The sequence below is a fragment of the Eurytemora carolleeae genome, unplaced genomic scaffold (assembly GCF_000591075.1).
Source record: "Eurytemora carolleeae unplaced genomic scaffold, Eaff_2.0 scaffold960, whole genome shotgun sequence".
In the NCBI taxonomy this organism is placed as follows: domain Eukaryota; kingdom Metazoa; phylum Arthropoda; class Copepoda; order Calanoida; family Temoridae; genus Eurytemora; species Eurytemora carolleeae.
The window spans coordinates 103,546-125,493 of NW_019396855.1; the positions used below are offsets into that span (position 1 = coordinate 103,546).

The 21,948-nt window shown below is 32.3% G+C and overlaps 3 protein-coding genes across 3 annotated transcripts in view; 1 reads left to right on the forward strand and 2 right to left on the reverse strand.

Annotated features, from left to right (window-relative positions):
* LOC111709428 (protein yippee-like 5) lies at positions 1-6,286 on the forward strand. Its single transcript, XM_023483090.1, has 5 exons — positions 1-278; positions 1,795-1,854; positions 3,765-3,804; positions 5,267-5,343; positions 6,074-6,286. The coding sequence occupies exons 1-5, from the start codon at positions 178-180 to the stop codon at positions 6,153-6,155; spliced, it is 360 nt and encodes a 119-aa protein (XP_023338858.1). The 5' UTR covers positions 1-177; the 3' UTR covers positions 6,156-6,286.
* Positions 6,271-21,948, reverse strand: part of LOC111709423 (uncharacterized) — a gene marked incomplete at its 5' end in the record, with an annotated part of 26,021 nt that continues 10,343 nt past the window's right edge. The window contains 11 exon segments of the mRNA XM_023483085.1: positions 6,271-7,009; positions 7,088-7,205; positions 7,605-7,736; positions 8,558-8,668; positions 10,193-10,306; positions 10,440-10,511; positions 10,854-10,909; positions 11,026-11,074; positions 11,264-11,342; positions 11,613-11,730; positions 12,020-12,128. Of these exon segments, the coding sequence (XP_023338853.1) occupies positions 6,740-7,009; positions 7,088-7,205; positions 7,605-7,736; positions 8,558-8,668; positions 10,193-10,306; positions 10,440-10,511; positions 10,854-10,909; positions 11,026-11,074; positions 11,264-11,342; positions 11,613-11,730; positions 12,020-12,128 (1,228 nt within the window).
* LOC111709425 (tyrosine decarboxylase) lies at positions 14,098-16,914 on the reverse strand. The gene is made up of 3 exons (XM_023483086.1): positions 15,493-16,914; positions 15,127-15,306; positions 14,098-14,650 (listed from the first exon to the last, which is right to left on the reverse strand). The coding sequence occupies exons 1-3, from the start codon at positions 16,897-16,899 to the stop codon at positions 14,426-14,428; spliced, it is 1,812 nt and encodes a 603-aa protein (XP_023338854.1). The 5' UTR covers positions 16,900-16,914; the 3' UTR covers positions 14,098-14,425.

Consider the following 21,948-nt stretch of genomic DNA (forward strand, 5'->3'; position numbering starts at 1 on the left):
GAACATCTCCACCATCCCCTTTGAATGTTATAATTTTTCAATTTACATTCAGTTTTGCATCATATATGACTAGCTTACATACCATCTATTTTACATATTTCTTAGGAGCATTCATTGTACAGTGTACACTGTGCACGAGTAATATATTGATCTTGCAGATGAGTTAAAAAGTGCAGAATGGGGCGCGTATTTCTAGAACACTGTGGAGGTTCTAGATTGTTCTCATGTAATAACTGTGATACTGTTCTAACAAACAGAGGGGAACTTATTTCTACTCGGTAAAATATCGTTTACTACACAGTTAGAATTCTTTGCTAATTCAATTTAAAGTATTCTTTTGAAACCCAGTAAAAACGACTTTAAAAAAATTATTAAGTCTTTGATCGACCCAGCGATAACTCTCAACTGAGACTAATGAACTATTTAGTCCACGTGGATTTAACGGTTCTGCCAATATTCCAGAAAGCTGTGACTTTTGATTACAATTTGACCTATTAAACATAATTTTTTAGCCTTTTATCTTATATATATTTTTGTCGGCATATACGTTTTGAATGAAAAGTATAAAACAAAAAAATTTTAAGTTTAAAAATTGTTTAATCATAAACCAAAAATCGTATGATTTAACCCTATTCCTTCGGGGGGGGGGGTCAATTTAACCCCCCCCCCCTTAGTTTTTTTTACATAACTCAAAAAGTATTGGTCTGAGGCTGTTGAAATTTTCTGACTTTTCTTACATACCCAAAGCCCTCCCCTTAGGCCTAAAACCGGGCTTTAATACTAACTGCCTGAGTCCTCAGGCACACTGCCTGAATGACTGCTTTTGCCTGTAACAAACTAAATCTTTGTTTTGACCCACTTTCACTTGTCAGATTTTGATCAAATTTAGCTTTTTGGAAAGCCTATGACATAAGGAAACGGGTTGCACAAGTTTTGCGAAAAAAAAATTGCAAATTTTTTGCAAACAACCTGTCAAAGGAAATTTGCACATTTTTAGTTTTTCTTCATTAAAAATCAGGTTATTTAAAATTTTGCAAAAATTTTTGCATATTTGAAATGGCATGGTCAAGGGCTTTTCAAAAATGTATAATTTTTCATTTTTTGGACAAATTTTTTTTTGCAAACATTTTTACTATATAACTGGATTTTGCGATAAAAAATTAAATTTTTGCAAATTTGCTAATTTTTTTTGCAGATTCTAAAAGTAGAGCACAAGAGCTTTCTAATGATGTATCATTTGTCATATTTGGACATAAAACATGGGATTTAGAGGCATATCCTGGTTTTCAAGTACCCCAGCAGGGATAGGGTTAAAAAAGAAGAAACTGAATGCCTCTCACTCTGGTTAGTCTGGGGTGAGTCTGGAAATAGGAATCCCTCCCTCACCTGAAAATTTTCTTTTTCACTTAGAGCACAATACTGCTTTAAAAATCATTAGAAATCTAATTGTAAAAGCAAAAAATGTAAATGTTTTTTTAAATGTCAAAAAAAGTATTCGGCTTTTAGATGTAACTTTAGTAACTTCAGGCCTGAAGCAATTCATGTGTGAGTATGTAGGATGTTTAGTTTAGCAAAAGTGTAGAAAGGCACAATACCATAAAGAGTCTAGTCATGTGTACAAATGTCAAGTTTTCACTTTAAAAAAATTGTGGACATTACTTAATATCTCAGAATTAACTTATCATTAAATATTAAACGAAAAATAGTGTTTCATTTTTTAAGTGCAAGGTGAAAAAATCATGTTCTCATATAGCTAAGCAACTGATTATATAAATTTAAAATTTATATTTTTAGGTTTACTGGAGCTACGGGTCGGGCCTACTTGTTTGGTAAAGTTGTTAACCTAAAATACAGGTAATAGATGAGTCTGGGAAAAATCATTGGAGCACTATTGAAAACCCCAGATTTTCATAGAAGACCCCATTTTTTCGTGGTAGACCCCCTAATTTTTCGTTGGAGACCCCCATGTTTTGTTGGGGACCCCCAAGTTTTCATTGAAGACCCAAATTTTTCGTTGCGAGACCCCCATGTTTTCGTTGGAGACCCCCATATGTGCCTTGGAGACCCCCATATTGTCGTTGGAGACCCCCAAATTCTTGTTGGGGACTCCCATATTTTCGTTGAAGATCCCACACATTTTCATTGGAGACCCCATATTTTCGTTGGAGACCCACACATTTTCATTTGAGACCCAATATTATTGTTGCAGACCCACACATTTTTCATTGGAGTCCCTTTATTTTCGTTGGAGACCCCAAATTTTCACTGGAGACCCACGCATTTTCGTTGGAGACCCTATATTTTTGTTGCAGTCTCTCATAATTTCGTTGGAGACCCCCATATTTTCGTTCGTGACCCTCATATTTTATTGGAGGAATCTTATTTTTCTTGGGGACCCCCATATTTTCATTGGAGATCCTACAATTTCGATGGAGTCTCGCACATTTACTTTTGTTACCCTATATTTTGTCGGAGACCCTTCATTATTTTGATGGAGACATCATATTTTCATTGGAGACCCCCAGATTTGCATTGGGGACCCCTCATATGAGATCTCCAATCAAAATCTGGGGGTCTCCAAGGAGAAAACGGTGGTTTCCAACGAAAATATGGGGTCTCAAACTAAAATCTAAGGGTCTCAAACGAAAATCTGGGGGTCTCTAATGAAGATCTGGTAGTCACCAAGAAAAATCTGGGGGTCTCCAATGAAAATCTGGGGGTCCCCAGTGAAAATATGGAGGTCCCCAACGAAAATATGGGGGTCTCCAATGAAAATCTGGGGGTCCCCAATGAAAATATATAATGTGGGTCTTAAATAATAATTTGGAGGTCTCTAACGAAAATATGAGGATCTCCTTGAAAATACGGGGTTCTCCAATCAAAATCTTGGGGGTCTCCAACGAAAATATGGAGTCTCTAACGAAAATCTGGGGGTCTCAAGTAAAAATATGGGGGTCCCCAATGGAAATCTTATTCCCGCCGGCAGTTCAGGTCCAACCTCGCTTGCCCCCGGCACTTCTGGCACTGTTAGAGTTGGCAGGCCCCCTCACTAAATCTATATATACTTTGCTTTTCTGTTTGTCTGTCTGTCTGCCTCTCTGTCCGTTTGTATCCAACAAATGTCAAAACGGCTGAACCGATCGGATCCAAATTTTGTTTGGGACTTCACATAATCCCAGGGAAGGTTTATAGATGATCGAAATTTGTTTTTTTTGTTTTTTTTGTTATTAATATTTTAACTGAAACACGGTCAACAAAGCTTATCTAATTAATGGGGAAAAGAAATATATATTATATATTTATATTAATTTTTCTTCTTCTTTTGAAGAAGTAAAAGAACTTAAATATTTTAGGCGTTTTTTAGCGCTATAGTTCAGATATTTTTCGTCACTGAATAAAGAATCTGACGCAATTATTTTTTTTTGTATTTATCTTTTTTATTTTCTGTGGAAAGTTTTGCTTTTATGCTTATCAATATGATACAAAGTTCTGTACGCACTGATAAAACATTTTAGCGAGTTTTATCATTCCGATTTTTACATAAAATTCGTTTTAGCATTGAATGAATATATGTATAGTTCATATCAACTCTAGGAGAGTCTAATAAAAATATCAACCCTTATTTAAATAATTGGTGGTAACAAACAACCAGTTGTGGGGAGGGGATGGGAATGATACATTAATCAATAAAATCTCTATATCCCTATTTTTAATTTAAAACTAGAACTGCCCACTAATTTAGACACCTTATATTTATATTTTAGTGAAGTGCAGGATCGGGTTATGTTAACAGGGAGGCATATGGTAAGCATTGTTCGATTTAATGCTTGAAAGGAGGAAGAATGTTGTATAAGCAATAAGCATAAATATTCTTTTTTATCAGTGAAAGACCATAATCCATTATTAAAATGATTTTGATTGTTTAATGACATTCAGCTTGATGTTTCCACAGTAGGGCGTTCCATCTCTAATACCATCATGTTAACACTGATAAAAGCTATGAAGTTTTGAACATTTTTAACAAAATTGCGATTTACGACCGATTGTAATAAAATAAATCGTAACTACAACATTTAACCACTGAACACAGGAATTTTCACTTTGGTGTCCCATTTTGATTTTTATTTTCCACAACTAGCCTTCATTCTAATAGTTCTCTATGATGTTTGTTATTTCAGGATTTTTTTTAAATATAGATCCTTTGAAAGTGTTCGCAAACATGATAAATCTTCAAAAATCAGACACTTTCAATTCTGAAATCAGACTTGATTTTGAAATAAACTAGTCTAACAATCTTCAGCATGATGTAAATTATCAATTAAAAAACAAGGGGTTCTAAAGTCGTTATCAGAAAATCCTTTTTAATTCGATTTTTGACTAAATGAGGTCTAACCATATCAAAATTTATTAAGGAAACTATTTAAGTATGATATAAATTTTGATATAATTTATCACACCTAATTTTCCCTTGTAGGGTGATGAAGTGTTTTTATCGCCCTACAACAGGGCGAAAAATTAACTTTTTCACCCTCTATTTAAATTTCAGATTTCATACCTAATTTGTCTCATTGTAGGGTGATAAAGTTATTTAATCACCCTACAACAGGATGATTAAGTAACTTTATCGACCTGCTTTTAAATAATTTGAGTAAAACTGAATAAAACTATATATGTTATTGAAATGGGTATTATTGAGTGCGAAAAAGTTTTTGCTGTGATTTTTAATTTTTCTAGTTTGTTTTCGATCAAAATTAAAAGTATTTTTTTTTCACACCGCACTATATGCTTGGTGTGAAAATACTTTCATTTTGATCTTAAACAAACTAGAAAAAAAATCCCGGCAAAAACTTTTTCGCACTTAATAATACCCATTACAATGACATAAATAGATATATTTAATACCAATATCGGAAAAATAGTTTTGCACAGCGCAATTTTGTTGAGTATTAAAACTTAACTTAACTTGCACAAACTTCCAAGTGACTTAGATTAAACAATTTGCCTGAAAGTTTTCATCAATGTTAACAATATTAGCCAAAATGGTGATTGTTTTTTCATCATTCGTTTTATTTTAAATGCACTTGAAATTCTATCCATTTCGTTATAGGTTTTATTTAATATTGGAACACCAACTTAGTAAATACATAACAAAAATTAAGCAAGTGCATAACAGGATAATGATCTTGGTTTAGTCTTTTAATAGTTAATTAATATTAAAATGAAGCAAAAAAAAACGTGATAAACAAATTAAATAAATTTAGTTTAGGTTCGAGATGTTTTCTGTAAGAACTGTGACGCTAAGCTTGGTTGGATGTATGAGTTTGCTACAGAGGATAATCAACGGTAAAACTATTGCAAAACTAATTCATTCCATTGTAATACGGATCCAGATAATGGATTTGCCTTGTGAAAATGGACACTCATCAAACTTCAAAATATTTGTTGTTTTGCTAGGTTGTCCACTGTCAATTTTCATGCGTTTGAGCATTGTTTTATTGATGAGTTTTACCAGTGTCTCCAACGCCAAAACGTTTTTTTTGTTGGTAAAATTGTTGATATTTTGCCACTTATGATGTTTAGAATACGGAATTAGGGTGCCAAAATTTTTTCGGGTCCACTTATTTCAGATCCTAAAATCTTTATCTGTAATGGGTCTGTATCCAGGATTTTCAAGGCATCTTTGTGGTTTTTAAGGCTTTTCAATAATTTTTACAATTGTAAGATCATGTCATATGTGATTTACATTCAGTGCTAATCTGCCTTTTTTTTGTGTTTTCAGATTTATTGATTTCGTTTTAGATGATTGACTCTTATCTTATCTCTGGTAATTTTAAAAGCAAAAAATGGAAGGAACTTGGGTTAATTGTTATTATTGTTTCATGAAAAATGTTTATAAAAGTTGCAAAAAGAATGCCACAAACTATTTCAAAGGTCATACACGAATATCAAGGCTTCAATTGATTCTAAAATATTCCGCTTTTTAAAGATTAGCACTGTATATCGTATGAGAATACCATTTTTTTCGTGCTTTATGCCAGTTTTCTAACTATGGAGTGCAGTTCTCTATATCTAGGTATAAGGAGGGCCGTGTGATTCTAGAAAGAGCTTTAGTTAACGAAACTGACGGAATTGACGAGCATTTAGTTCTTGACTAGTTCTTATTTGTTGATTATGATAAAGGCAAGAATTGTAAAATTTTTGCCTTGTCAATTTTATTCGATGTAAAATTTTGTCGTAACTGTAAATGTCTCTACCTAATTCCAATAAATAAATGTACAAAAATATATATTTTTAGAAAAATACATAAAGGACAAAGGTATAAAATTGATGAATACTGAACTAGGACCAATTCATTCGGTACAAAAATATACGTCAGTTAAGTATGTACACTGTACAGACTTTTGGGTTAAAAAACTACTTAACCATTACTATTTTGTAATGTATCTGAATGTTTTTACATTAATGCCTTTGAAAAATAATATATATACATTTACTTTAAGCGATGGAAAGAGAAATGACGACAGATTTAAATATTACAATAGAAAGAAGTTTTTTTTTAAGTTAAACTCCGCAAAATAATAATCATGTAATAGAAAGTAAACTTTTTTTGTGTGAAAATACCAAGTACGAATATCCGTCATTTTATTTAACAAGATTTTAGACCTAGCATTTTTAAATTTGATAAATTGAGAATTGTGATTTGAGATTAATCTTCCTGATTGATATTTATTGTTCCAGATTATCTTTGAACAGCTGGTCGGAGCATAAACAAAATTGTGATAACAAACATTATTATGCTAAAGGAAGACGACAAGGTAGCAGCACCGGCAAGTCTGCATTTATACATATCGAACCAATTCTTCTTTCCTTCTACCATGTTCAGAAACTCATTATCCAGCCTTTGTCCGTCAAAATAGATGATAGGGTCTTCGAATGGATACTCATATCCCTGTTTACATTCGCATTTGTATCCACCGGTGAAAAACCCTCTACCATCAATTGGAACACACTAGAAAATTACAAGGGTTTAAATGATGACAAACTTTACCTACAGATATTTCTGATGAATTGAAAATGCTATACTTACATAGGATGTTTTTTCGTCACACTTGTGCGTTCTTTTAAACGCGTTTGCTACATGGTATTCTCCGTTGCATTGATTAACGTCAAGCATCTTGATGTCCATAGACACTGCAACTGCACCTCTAAAAATTTCACAGGAATTAACTACAATATATTCTTCTCTTGACTTTGCAGTACAGAATAAGAAAATTATACAAATCTAATTGTTAAAATACGTGAATATTATAGTCCTGAGCTTTGGCTGGAAATTTTATGCTGCTAAATTCTTGTAAAAATCTATTTAGAGGAACCCATGTAACACCCAATAAGATTAAGTTGGTGCCGGAAAATTAAATATAGAGACTTAATACAACTGTATTTTATCTAGTGGCATTTATATCAATGTTTCAGGCAAAATATTAAAAAATGGGGAGAAATTAAATTTTATAGATTCAAAATCTTTATTTTTTTGCGTCAATTGGTCGTTTTTTAGCGAACCATGCAAGACCAATTAGATGCAGAATTAATTTTTACGAACTTACTTGAACTCGATCCTGTTCCTAAGACTGTTGAACCCAAAGAACGGCGAGGCATAGGTTATTTTCCATTTCTTTAAGAACCCGTTACAGTCATAGTAGGGCGCAGTCCAGTGTCCATGGTCCAGGTTTGCGGCTCTAAACACGGGTTTTTAAGTTAATGGAAAAGAACATCTCTTGTCCTATCATATAAAAGGAAACCTTTGGTCGATTTGCCTCAAATTTTGATAGAGGAACTCGCAGAACTACGGGAATGTTATTAGCTGGTAAAAAATCCTAAACTAGAGTGTACAGACTAAATAGATCAAGTTTAGTTTCCATGTAATACTGGGCTCCCAAGCTATAGTATTTATCCATATAAAGTAGTAATCTCTGTGTGGGTGCATTGGTGTTTGTGTGTATGTCCGATCATAACTCAGGAACCTTTTGACCGGTAGAACCACGGGAATGTTCTGAGCTTGTTAAAAACTCTAAAGTTTAGTTTCCATACAAAGCTGGGTTCCCAACCAAGCTAGTTATTTATACTTTTGACAGACATTAGATTAAACTGGGTTAAATACAAATGCCGACAGTAAACCCTACAAAATGAATTGGGTTTTTTTTGCTGATATTATTGTGTTTTAATGGTAACTTTAATTAATTAATAATTATAAGAAGAATTTCTTAAACAAATTCTCTACAGTCGTCTCTGAAGTCTCATTCTTTGTGGGTAAACCTGTATCTAAATGAATTCATGTATTTGTGATATTTTTGAGAGAAACCATGCACTTAGTTAGGACACGCTGTATGTTATGGATAAGATCAAAAAATTCAATTCACTAACTTTCAATTTGAGCTGTTCAGTTGAATGTATGTCTTCAATTCTTAACAATGATTTTAAATATTTTTAATCTCAAGCCAAGTTTAAACACATCGTGTGGAAATCAAATTACATATTAATACTTCTTAACTGTTGCTACCTGTAGTATTCTGGGAAGTGTTCGTATCTTCGAAGATACATAGGATCAGGAATAGCATTTTCATCATCCAGGGTTCCGGCACTTTTGGTTTTGTTCACACCGTCACGAGATCTAAAGAAAATTTAAGTTCTTCCTGATCCTCATGTCCTTATAAACGTAATGAAGAAAATAGCGTTTTTAATAAAAGCATTAAAGCAGAAACGGCGTTTTTAACAATAAAAAGTTTAAAGAAAATCAAAAATTTTTCGTCAGTCAATCTTTACCTAGCTATAGTCACTATATTATTGGAACTTTACCTAGCTATAGTCACTATATTATTGGAACTTTACCTAGCTATAGTCACTATATTATTGGAACTTCAACTAAAGATGTAAATTTATATTTATAATTACACGGTGTCCCAATAAACATTATAATTTTTTTCGTCAGTCAGGAAAGTTTTGTGATTTAGACAAAGCATTTAGATTTAATTTTTTTAATTTCCGATAAATGACAGAGTCTATCATAAAGGAACTACGTATTTATTGGCTTTTCTAAGTGTGGTGTTTTTTTTTATCGATAAAATTGAAGATGAAGATGAAGAAATTAATCATTTAAAAATTTGTTGTTATTTATAATTTCTTTGAATCGGGACACATTTCTCAATTTTTTGACAATATAAAAATTGCAGACCCCATTTTTGAAATCCCAGTAGTCTTCAGGGTCAATTGTTTTAACTATGCCATTACTAAATTTGTGTTCACAAAATAAAGCCTTGTGGACAAAAACGATATTAAATTCTTCACTTAATTCACATGTTTCGTTAACTTTCATTAAGTTCCTTTGAAGTTTTAGCTGTGTAAAAAGAGGAATAAAATAACTATTAAAGGGAGTGTTCGCGAAAAATGAAGGGGGTATAGGCTTAATGCGATAAAAAAGCGCTTTTGATCGCTACTAATCTTACTTCTATCGGTTGCGTCTATAAGGAGAAAATTGTTAAAGACGTCTCATACCGAAGAACGTAGCGACCATACAAATTGAGAAAATTTCAACATACGACTTAGACCGTAAAACAATCAATTTTATTTCAAACAAATCATTCAGATATTACAACCTATAGTCATCGATTATCTTTCGCCACATTTGTATATAGTTGATTTTTCATAATATGTTTTAATTGTTATGATCTGAGAGTTACTTATAAAAATATTTATTCCTGTTTCGAGGATTTTTGGTAATGAAGACGACATTTTCATATTTTCCAGGAATGTTCGAAAACAAGTTGTAAGCTAAATATTATTTTAAAAAACAAAATCAAAACTAGTATGAAATATTAAATATATACAAATGTGGCGAAAGATAATCGATGACTATAGGTTGTAATATCTGAATGATTAGTTTAAAATTAAATTGATTTTTTTCGGTCTAAGTCACATGATGCAATTTTCTCAATTTGTATGGACGCCATGTTATTCGGTATGAGACGTCTTTAACAATTTTCTCCTCATAGACGCAACAGATAGAAGTAAGATTAGTAGCGATCAAAAGCGCTTTTTTATCGCATTAAGCCTATACCCCCTTTCATTTTTCGCGAACACTCCCTTTAAAAGAACACAAAGGAAAGGAAAGGGAAACCACCAAGTAGAACCGAATTACCTGAAATACATTTTGAGCCAATGTTTCTCTAGAGTATCAAAGTAATTGGACCACCGAGATTTTAAAGCCTTGAACCATTTTTCATTCGTGTAGATTTCAGCACTGTTATTCAATCTAAATATATAAACAAACATTGAGTCAGCATCTTTTATAGAATAAACTTGGACTGTGAAGTTTTGTTTTTCCAAAAAAGATTTATTTAAAAAAAAAAAAAGTTTTATTTGAGTTAGAAATGGGTTTTGTTTACCTAGCAAGATCCTCCAGATTGAATTTCCTCGTGTTCAACTCTGTCTTGTAAGCAAATGGAGCAAAATATGTTCTAAACCACAGAAAGTTAATACAGTATTATTATTATTTATAATACAGTGAATTCTAGATATATAAATACATAGACCGTCATAAGTTTTTTTTGATGATTATAAAGAAACTTCTTTTTATTTTAAATTCAAGGTAAATTAATAGCCCTAAAATATGAATGCAATTGATATTTTAATATTAAACTCATTTTTCCGCGGCATTTGATCTTAAATATATGTAATAGATATTATAACATATTCCATGCTATGTATTCATATATCTTGGATTCACTGTACTAATCTTTAATCATATTATATTTAACAAGAACAGTCGACAAATACTCATAAAATTAAATAAATTAAACCTGGTATTATGTCTTGGATCGTTCTGAGGACCTTGGTTTCCCTGCTGTCGATTAGGCTGCAAAATTTGAAGAACAAAATTAAAACTACGTGTAAACATTTAAACTGTAATTTTTATTTACTTCTAGGCCAACTTAGATTCACGTTGTTTTACACAATTTCAAACTTGTTTACCTTTACAACAAATTGACTTGTATCAAAATATATTCCAGCTGACCAGATTCTATTGATATACAAATATTCGTTTTAATTTTGAATTAAATATTCAATTTTATTTTAAACTATTCTTTTTTAATGCAATTTTTTATTTCAATTTTTAAATGACTAGGCTTTTAGGACGTTTTGCGCCCTTCTTCCAATAAAAATCATTGGATACAGACAGACAAGCCAAATTCAAAATATTATCATATCCCTGCTGTTTCCCATCACCATAGCCAGAGCTTCTCCGATCATCTGATCTTCTGTTAATGGTTCATCCACAACCCTTGTTCCTTAATTCAAGAATATGAAAACACAGATCCAGAAAATAAGCCAGATTCTCATGCTTCCCCCTAATAAAGCCATTATAAGGCGGACCTGTAAAATTTAATAAGAGCCCTAATGATTATGCACTGCAACCCCGATAGTTAGACCTTTAGGCCCATGGCTTTACGTATAATCAAACTTTAATATTTCTTTATGTGTATTAGATTTTTTATTTTTTTTTCAGTTTTTAGTTTGAGAACCTTCCTTGGTCAAAACTTCAAATCTATAAATTAAACCTGGAAAAATCTCCTTGGGATCTACAACTTGTAGGAACGCCGATATAAAATTAGCAGTTCTAACTGCCATCAGAGCTTCATTCTCGAATTGTATAGATGCTCCGTATGATATATCTCCCTAAAATGTTTTTTTTTATCAATATTTTCCTTTGAAATGTTGCGTCACATATTCATCCTACAAAAGAGGAAACAATTCAAGGTGGCATGACCGATTCACGACGGTACAATTTTTCAATTTTCGAGTCAGTAAAACAACATTTGCATCTACATTATTGTCCAGATTAAATGTTCAAGGGTATCGTTGTGAAATCGGGCATATCTCTCTTTAGATGTAGGGTCACGTAACGTCTTTAGTGCTTTATAGAGTTTAATTGTAATGTTTTATTAGATATCATTTTCTGAATTACCTTCAGCTGAAGGTCCTCCTCAGTTTTATTTTTACAGTTGGTAGGGTTGATACTGTGAATATAGTTCAGCACCTCATCAACATTTATCTTCTTTGTGCCTACGGACTCCCTAAACAAAGGAAACCATTAAAACTCAGGTCAAAGATTAATAATCTCAATGATGTAATTAAACTTACTGAGCTAAAAACTTTAGAATGGGAAATCCTTAATCCCGATCGGTTAATTAATCTAAAGATTAATAACAAGAGGAGAGCAAGCCTTAATAAATCTCGAGATTAAGAAAAAGAGGGGATCAGGCCTTAATCCCGATATCTACAATTTAAAAGTTTCCAGCTCTGATTAACTTAGTCAAATGATTAAATCCAAAAAAAAACTTTCAAAGAACTTGTATTGTCTTAAGTTTTTAAAATTCTTTCTTGGCTCTTTAGTTCCGAATAAAAAAGATTTGTCATTCTGACTCCGTTTCTCCAGTTTCATATTAGTGCATATATAAATCTATATATAAATTTGGCTTGTCTGTCTGTTTGTCTGTCTGTTTGTATCCAATAAACGTCAAAACGGCTGAACCGATCGGGCTCAAATTTTTTGTGGGACATCTAGGGACTCCATCAAAATTCGATCTTCATTAAATTTGAAAATCCACGAAATTTTTTGTTAAAATCCGCGAATTATTTTTGTTTTGTTTTACGATGTACACAAAGAGAACATGTTCACAATTAATTTAGAAGATGGGCGCGAAGCGCCCTCTAAGGCTAGTATATATATATATATATATATATATACATATATACGGTTCGAAAGCAACAACATTTTAATACTCAAATGAAAAAGTGTTTAAAATGAAATATTAACTACACACACCAGATACCCGTAAAAATTTTAACACAAAGATTCAATATATAGGAAGAAGTCATGTATAGTATTAATTCAAACAAACAAAATAATAATTTGTAGGTCGGATGTACACTTTCTGTTGGTTGATTGTACTTTTCTTGTAGTTCGGATGTAGAAGTTTGGTTGGTTGGAAATGCACTACGTTTTTTGTACACAAATAAACAAATGCAGGTTAGATGCATACTTATTAAAAAACTAAATTTTTAAGGACTGTTATTGCATATATTTTTTTTAAAGTTAATTCAAGGCTAAACAGAGCGGCTGCCGATCTGGACCGAGCGCTGCAGCTTTATCACAAAGGGGCCTGCAGTCTTCGAGATGAGGTCAAGCCCCATACATTCGGTCTACAAATTTTTTTGCATTCTATCTACAACATATATACAAAATACATGTCCGAGCTAATCTTTTTATCAATAACAACAAACTTAAGCCAGGGATTTCATTAACTGGTATTAATATAAATATCTGTAGTCTGCACGCTCTCATCATTTAGAAAACACAGATTTATGTATTTTTATTGAAAACCCACATCTAATAGTAATACAGCTATTGATCTTAGTCATTAAATTTATAAAAAAAACTTTAGCTTTTACAGATTATAAAGAACTTAAAACAATTTTGCAAAAAATGCTTGATATATATAGGACAGGTATAGTGCTATTCGTGTGATATCTAATGTTGGTTACATCACAGAATACAGCAAAAGATGTCGTCATGTTTGTTATTAGTTCTACAATTTTTGTATTTGTATATTCTAATTTTAAAAAATGTTCAAGGGTCAATACTTTTGTCACATTGCTCCGTCCAACAACAAAAAGCCATTTTCATATATACAAATGATTAAATCTATTGAAATGAATAAAGCTTACACTTAATCTACATAGCTTTATCTTTAAAGTCCAAATTCGGAAGGGTGCATGGAACATCATTCATTATTCATTACATTTTCAAACTCATCTACTCTCTTTTCAATGAAAGTGCAATAAACTTTACACATTTCTGTTTTTTTAAAGATATTCTTTAGAATTTTTTTCACAGTTTTTAATTCGAATTTTTCTTATCAGAACATATTGTAATGATTCAAAAACAGTTATAACTATATTTTCAGAAACCAATAGCATTTTTTGAAATTATTAAACCTAGTCTTACTAGAAAAATTAGCAACCAATTAAAAGCGGAAAAATTGTCGTCTTTGCTCTTTCTTTTGGTTCAAAAACCTCGTTTTAATGTTTTAATGTTATTAATACTAAAATATATCTGAAAATTTAATTGCTGGAATGACTGGAAATGTATCCATGATAAACCAATGAAGGAAGTAGCTCAACATGAATATAAATTGTTCATCTTGAAATATGAAATTTCACCACATGAAGTGTGTATAGTGTTTAAACAGTAAACTCCAGCCAAAATATCTTGATTCAAGTAAATTTAACCAAACGACCCTGACACATGATATTTTCAAAACATATACATATATCAGCATAATGTTTGTATACAAAGTATAAAAGCATATTATGCCTTCATTTTAATTTTGTCTGTTGTGTCCGCCTTATGCGTAGGGGAGGAGGATGAGGAAGAGGAGCGTGTGGTTTGAGGGGAAATTGACAAAGTTGTGTTCCAGCTCCTAAACCTCATGTTTAGCTCCTCAATTCCACCATTTGAGAGAACTGCTAGAGGCCATGAGATCCAAGATTCAGTTTCCCTTTCAGTCATAGGTTGTGATAGACTAGAATCCAACTAAATAATAGGCAATTACCATGCAATTTATATTTTCAATATATATTTTTTCTACATTACATAGATATGAACTAGGACGGTTTTAGGAAATATTTTAGGATTTGATAAATAATGGTACAGCTAGGTACATGTGGAGACTGGAGAGTGTGGAATGAGGACTACAGGACTGCTATATGTTTTAATGAGAAGGCACAAGGAAATTGTACTTTACAAGTAAAAATTAAAAAAGAAACGGAGTTTTTACCACAAACTCTGATTTTTGAATCCCTATATCTTTGCAACAAGATTTTGAAACCCTTTGTTATTTCAAACACTGATTTCTGTTAGAACAAATAGCCAAAGTTTGACATATCAAAGGGTTCAGGTTGCAAAAATATAGGGATGAGAAAATAACAGCTCATTTTAGTTTGTTGCAAGAACTCAGTTTTTTTATTTGCAGATTACAGACGTTAAAAAAATGCTGATATTTGCTTTCCCTTAACAATATGTGGGTTGTAAAGTTTGGGATCAGACACCATTCGAACAAAAAAGCTGCGCTTCTGTTGAAGGTCTTTAGCAGACTTCTTTTCAAGCATGGTCTTGATGTCATCGTCTTTCTCCTGGTCTTCTATTTTCTTTTCCTCATCAACCAGTTTCTGAGTTTGTTCAGCTACCTCCTTTTCCAACACATGGTTTAAACAAAATAGTATTTTTAAGTCGTAGTATTAAACTCAATTGCTATAAAAATCCGGTCTTAATGAAAATTGCTTGAATGAAAATTACAACTAATCAATCTAAAAAAGAGAATAAAACCTGCTAAAATTTTTTATTTTGCATTATTTTATAAATCATGTGTATTTTCCCTGAATAATCTTCCATGCCACATCAATATCCTGTTCAGTAGCATTTTGGGCACAGACACAAAACCGAATAACAAACTTGTCCTTCACGCTAGAAGGAACCATGTGAAGTCGACCCGACTCATTGAGGGCTGTGAGCAGCTTCTGATTTAGAGAATTGGATCCAAGTAATCGAAAGCACACCAATCCCACTTTAACATCATTCATTACTTTGAACCTGGGGTCAGCCTTGACCCTTTCCTCAAAAACTTTTGCTAGTTGGCAGTGGTTTCTGATATATGCCTGTAGTCCAGACACTCCATAGTTTCTGATTACAAACCAGAGCTTGAGAGATCGAAATCTGCGACTTAGAGGTATTCCCCAATGTCTGTAATCAATTGCTGATTCAGAGTAGGAGTGCTGAAGGTAAAGTGGATCAACAACAAGCGCCTGAGTTAGCTTGTACCTATCTTTCACCCACATCGTGCTACAGTCAAAATTTACTAGCATCCACTTGTTAGGATTCATGTTAAATGAATCTGCATACTCTACTCCCTTCATTAGATGCCTAAACTCAGGACATATAAATGCACTACCAGCATAGGATGCATCAACATGTAGCCAGGCTCCGTTTTCTTGACAGATTGGCCCGATTTCATCAAGTCGATCAAAGGCACAACATCCAGTAGTTCCCAATGTTGTACAAACAAAGAAAGGGTACAACCCGTTTTTTTTGTCCTCCTCCATTGCCTTCTTTAGAATGTTGCCTCTTAGTTCATTATTTTCATCAGGTTCAAGGATTCTGAGCTTTACAAATCCAATCATTGCTGCCTTTTCTACACATGAATGTGCTTCCTTAGAGCAATATGCCATCAGTTTCGAAAGTAAAGTTGTTTCTTCTGCTATGGTGTCTCCATACTTCTTCCTCAGCTGCCTGATTGCATGTGTTCTAGCTGCCAAAATGCAATCAAGAACACATTCACTAGCACAGGATTGAATTACACCTCCTCCCTTACTTCCTGGGGAGCGAGATAAAAAGGTTGCGGGAAGACCAATCATTTTTCCAAGCCAGTCCAGTACAATTGTCTCCAACTCAGTGCAAGCTGGAGCTGCAGCCCATGAGAAACCAACACATCCAATTGCATCAGACAGCATGTCAGCCAAAATACTTGGATATGAATTTCCTGCTGGAAAATATGCATGAAATCTAGGATGTTGCCAATGGGTCATTCCAACCATAATTTTGTCCTCAACATCTCTCATAACATCCTCCCAGGGCTCAGCATCATGGGGAGGTGAAGCAGGGATTAGATTACTCAGATATCCAGGTTCAATGCCAGGTGTAACTCTACGGCCCTCGATATCTTCCAGGTATTGGACTATGTAGTCCACCATCTGTCTTCCCCGTACCTTAAACTCTTCGCTATCCATTTTTCTTTCTGCAGGGTTAAAATTGTTAGATTTAAAAATCAAGCTTACAATCCTATAAACTGTTAACAAAGGAACTGAGTCTTATCCACTATGTAATATGTAATATCTTTATTATCTTAGCTGGATTTTAAGCAGACATGCTATGTTTTTCTTTAGGAACTAAACTCTGGATTTGTTTTAAATTTAAATTTTAACATGCTGATGTGGCTACACGGGAATGTATATTAAATGCTAGTCAAGGGTTGAGTTAATCGAATTTGTTTACTCATCTTTTAATGTTTTGATAAGTACAGTGGTAACCAGAATACAGTGGGATTTACTAAATATGTACCCTTATCATTTTAGAAACATATCAGCCATAACAATTAGAAAATACCAAATCATTATGGACATACCAATATGAAAGAATGAAAGAAGTTGGCAATCATTCCCCTATTTTTTGGTGAATACAACATGGACCCTTGGCGATGTACATATGTTGGAATAGTTATTTCATTATATTTTTAAGAGTCTAGCAAAGCCAAGTAAAATAGCTGATTTTTTCCGTGCTTTATGAGATGATCTTATTCTAAAGTATGCTTCTTTAAAGTTACAAGTATAATGTTTCTCAACAAGGTTTGGTCTAAGACTGAGGAGCAGAGAGTTATCCGCCGTCTTTTACACTCAGCGATGCGGAGTTCCACTGCATCTGTCTTTCTATACAACTACTATTCAACTACTCAACTTAATGAATATGAATATCTTATCTATCTGTATCATTATTAAACTGTATTTTATATGTTTTGATTATATTAATACAAACGTATCTTGGAGATTTGGAAACCAAGAAACAAAATTGATATACTAAAAACCTTTAAATACAGGGGACATTAGTTCCAAAACTAACACTTGGCCCATTCCTAACACTGAGTATTAAAATTGGGCACAAAGGAATTGAGTCTTTGCAACAAATCCCAATTTTCTAATACCTATATATCTACAACCAAATTATGTAAAACTTAGATCTTTCAAACTTTGATTGTTTGATATAACAGAAGTCATAGTTTGAAATATCTAAGGTCTTCAACATTGGGTTGTTAGGATTTGGGGATTTAAAAACCAGAGTTTGTGGCAAAGACTGGGTTTTTGGGATCTCGGCCCATATCCAGAGTAAAAGTCAATAGTAAAACTATTACCAACATTTTATTACATGCCGAGGACAACAATTCCCAATTTTAAAATTTTTTTTAAATCAAAATTATAATAGGAGTTCTTTTTATATTAAAGCTCTTGACCGTTTTCAAGACAATGCTATGTTTTCCATTTTTCGAACATTTATTGAATTTAAAACATTGTCGCGTTTTCGAGACTAAACCAACTTTCCCGTTTTTGAATATAATCCACAATTCAAAACAAAACTCACTTTCATAGCCTACAAAATAAATCACTGAAAACAAAAATTATCTTATGAAGACTAAATTAACTTCTGAATTATTTCTAGAATCTAAGTTTCCACATTTTATCTGTTAAATGAGAGAATTTGGATGATTTATTTTCAACATTTTAAACAAACAGTTTCCCGCATTTCTAGTCAAATCTATATTGTAAGAACAAATTATATTAATATTTTGATTTCTAAATGCTGTAATAATTTTTAAATTATAAAAGAACAGTTTGTTTTTATTTCTAACACTCAGTGTTAGAAATGGGCCAAGTGTTAGTCTTTGGAACTAATATCCCCTGAAATAGTTTTTGTACTCTTCTTACATACAGAGGAGCCCAAAAAGGATGAGACTTCAGAGACGACTGTACAGATTTTATTCTGTCTATTTTCTTATATCATTGGTTTAATGGATCTGTGAACTTGATTTTTTTTACTAACCATTAAAAAAAGTTGTTTAGAACTATATTAATTTTTATTCTACAAATGGTCCTCTGCATTAATTTAAATATTTTTAGTGCTTTTTTGTTGATTTTTCAATATACAAGAAAAAAAATCGATAAATACGCGGAAATTATTTTGGTTATTGTTTGATAATTTAAAACGAAAAAAACCGAAAATAGAGCAACAATTAAAAGTTAAAATCGAAGAAAGCCTAATAATTTAAATATGAATATATATATCTTTTTATGATTGATATGAGAGCCTTATTTTTGAACCGATTTTCATTTTTACATTCAAATTGTTTGCATTAAGTATCTGATCTAGAAATTTGCCAACTAATCCCTTGTTTTATAATCATGTTTGATGTTCGCAGTAGATTTTTGTTAATTTTTTTGTCAAAAACTTCTATATAGCATATTTTTAGTTAAGGATTACTGCCCCCCTTTTCCTGAATGTGATGCATGTAAAAGGCTTTATTCTTTGCTCTGCAATTAAAAGATTAAATGAATGGAATTGTTGAATGAATAAGTTAATGGAACGAATGAGTGAATAACTGAATAGGATGGTTAAATGAATAAATGAATGAAACGGTTAAATGAATAAGTGAATTGAATTGTGGATGGAAGAATAGCTGAATTGAATAGTGAATGGGTGAATAGGTGCAAATTAATAGAGGATGAATGAGTAAATGAATAGAATGATGGATCCCCAGGAATGCTATATTGGAAGCTTGAGATCTCTTTTAAATAATTACCTCACCAGGAATTTTGATTAAATTTCCCCAGCAACGTATAGAATTTTAGCAATAAATATTCTTCACAAGACAATATTTTCAGCAAAAAAGTTTACTGCTTAAAAAGTTAGATTAAACGCCAAGAAAACATCTTTCAAGTGAACAAGAAAAAATTGTGACGTAGGAAAAGAAAGCCAATAAAAAGAAAGAATGAATGGTGTTTGATCTTAATAATTGGACAACAAATTGATGAATTTGTTATCCTCATTCAATAATCTACGCCTTCTACATATAAATTTGGCTTGTCTGTCTGGGTGTCTGTTTGTTTGTATTCAATAAACGTCAAAACTGCTGAAACGATCGGGCCCACTTTTTTGTGAGACATCACGTGACCACAGGGAAGTTTTATGAATGATAAAAAATTTAAAAAAATGTATTTTAAAGGTTTTTAATTTTGTAAAAATATTTAAATTTAAAGAACATGTTCACAATTTAAATAGAAGATAGGCGCGAAGCGCCCTAAAAGCCTAGAAAAAAGGGCGCGAAGCGCTTTGAATTTCTAGTATTTAATAATTGTAGAATCTATTTTTATAGCAAAAAAATGTTTAACTTATGTTTAAAAACATCCCACAGAAAAAAAAATTAAACGATAAGCCTTTCAGGGGAAAATCCTCGTCGTCAGTTGGTCTTAGAATAACAGCTAAAAACCAAGGCGTTGCAAATGCGCAAAGTTGTGCTGTCAATATAGTATTTTAATTTTCGGGTAGGGCGAACGCTAGTTCAGATAATCTAAAGAAAACCTTGAAATTTTATAAAAAAATAATTGCAGATTTAAAAACAGCCTATACAAAAATGCAATGCACTCAAAGGCATACGAGTCAGTGAAATCTATGGTTGCTAGGGGTTTCAGGAACAGAAGAGTGCTACACCCCCCCCCCCCATCCACATAGATCCAAACAAAGTTCAACTTTCAAGACTGGGCCAACTTGCAACACAATAGTCATTGATTTTACCTCACTTATACTTTTTTGTAGTCCATGACATGTAAATTTTAAAATATAAAGGACGTGTTTCTCATCGATTTTTGCTTGGGAGATTGCAACCTTTAGAAAATAGTCTCCTCCAAACTGGAAAAAATTAAGACCCCTTTGGTCAAATTCCTGTATACGCCCCAAATTAAACGTTTTCTGATAGCCGTTTTTTAAGGTTTAATGCAATTAAGATGTAAAAGTTGTGCTCTAAATCTTTAGAACCCCCTTGGCCCTGAGCTGTGATGAGAATATAACACAGAAACCCCTGCTGCGAGCAGTGAGAATGATCTAGCTAAAAATTTTCAATTATGTCTTCATATGCATCTAGTATGCCATATTTCTTGTATAATTTTCTAATTATGGGGTGAGTCTACGTGTCAGCAAATGTTTTGACAATGGGAGGTCTAACTTAATTCATTTTAAATACGATTAATGAATTTAAGAGGTTTCAATGTTTAAAGACTACTACAGGGTTAACAACAAAGGTTGAGACTTCAGACAGTACGGAATGTATACTGTCTGTTTTCTTATAATATTCATGATTCCCCTCTACCGTAAACTTGTTATCTTTCTCAAATCATTAGATACTAGGCTTTTATGGCGCTTCGCGCCCATCTTCTATTTAGATTGTGAACATGTTTTTTTGCTTACATGTTAAAACAAAGAAAAAATTTTGCGGATTTAAAAATAAATTCGCGGATTTTCAAGAATTTAATTTTTTTACAAAATTAAAAACCTTTAAAACACATTTTTTTTTTAATTTTTATCATTCATAAACCTTCCCTGTGGTCACATGATGTCCCACAAGAAATTTGGGCCCGATCGGTTCAGCCGTTTTGACGTTTATTAGATACAAACAGACAAACAAACAGACAAGCCAAATTTATATATAGAAGACATTGTAAAAATATTGAGTTAATATTTTAAGTCAATAATGAGTGTAAAAACAAACATAAATAATCAATTTATATCAGCGCTTTAGAGCTATGAAGTATTAAAAAAATGTAAGACAGTTGTTAAAAAGAGACGCTATACTTAAATACATACATATATATGAATGAATTATATTGAATGAAGATCTCAACTTTAGTAATCTTTTATGTTCACACTTCAAGTCATACAAGTTATAATAATTCCTTTCAAGTTTCCCATTTACATTATTTTTCTACAAACTTTCTTCAGGACCCAGTAAATACAAGAGCACTATAGCGTTAATTTCCTTGATTTTTAAGTATTGATCTTTATTTTGTACACAAGACTCTCAGATTCTCATATACATTTTAAATTTTTATCAATGAAATAATAAATTTTTTTTCCTTCTTCATCAATTTCAGGCCGTTAACGGTTGTTGATTAGAGAAACTGAGTGGTTTGATGATGAAGGGTATGTTATCGAGGTGTTGTATAAGATAGGGATGGGCA

Bases quoted from the DNA above. Each gene is read 5' to 3' on its own strand.
- LOC111709428 (XM_023483090.1), top strand. From the start codon at position 178: ATGGGGCGCGTATTTCTAGAACACTGTGGAGGTTCTAGATTGTTCTCA. The intron at 1,855-3,764 runs GTAATAGATGAG...TTTATATTTTAG, and splicing joins GTTGTTAACCTAAAATACAG to TGAAGTGCAGGATCGGGTTA. The intron at 5,344-6,073 runs GTAAAACTATTG...CTCTATATCTAG, and splicing joins GCTACAGAGGATAATCAACG to GTATAAGGAGGGCCGTGTGA.
- LOC111709425 (XM_023483086.1), bottom strand. From the start codon at position 16,899: ATGGATAGCGAAGAGTTTAAGGTACGGGGAAGACAGATGGTGGACTAC. The intron at 15,307-15,492 runs GGAAAATACACA...GTGTTGGAAAAG, and splicing joins TGGCATGGAAGATTATTCAG to GAGGTAGCTGAACAAACTCA. The intron at 14,651-15,126 runs GGAAAGCAAATA...CCTATTATTTAG, and splicing joins ACAACCCACATATTGTTAAG to TTGGATTCTAGTCTATCACA.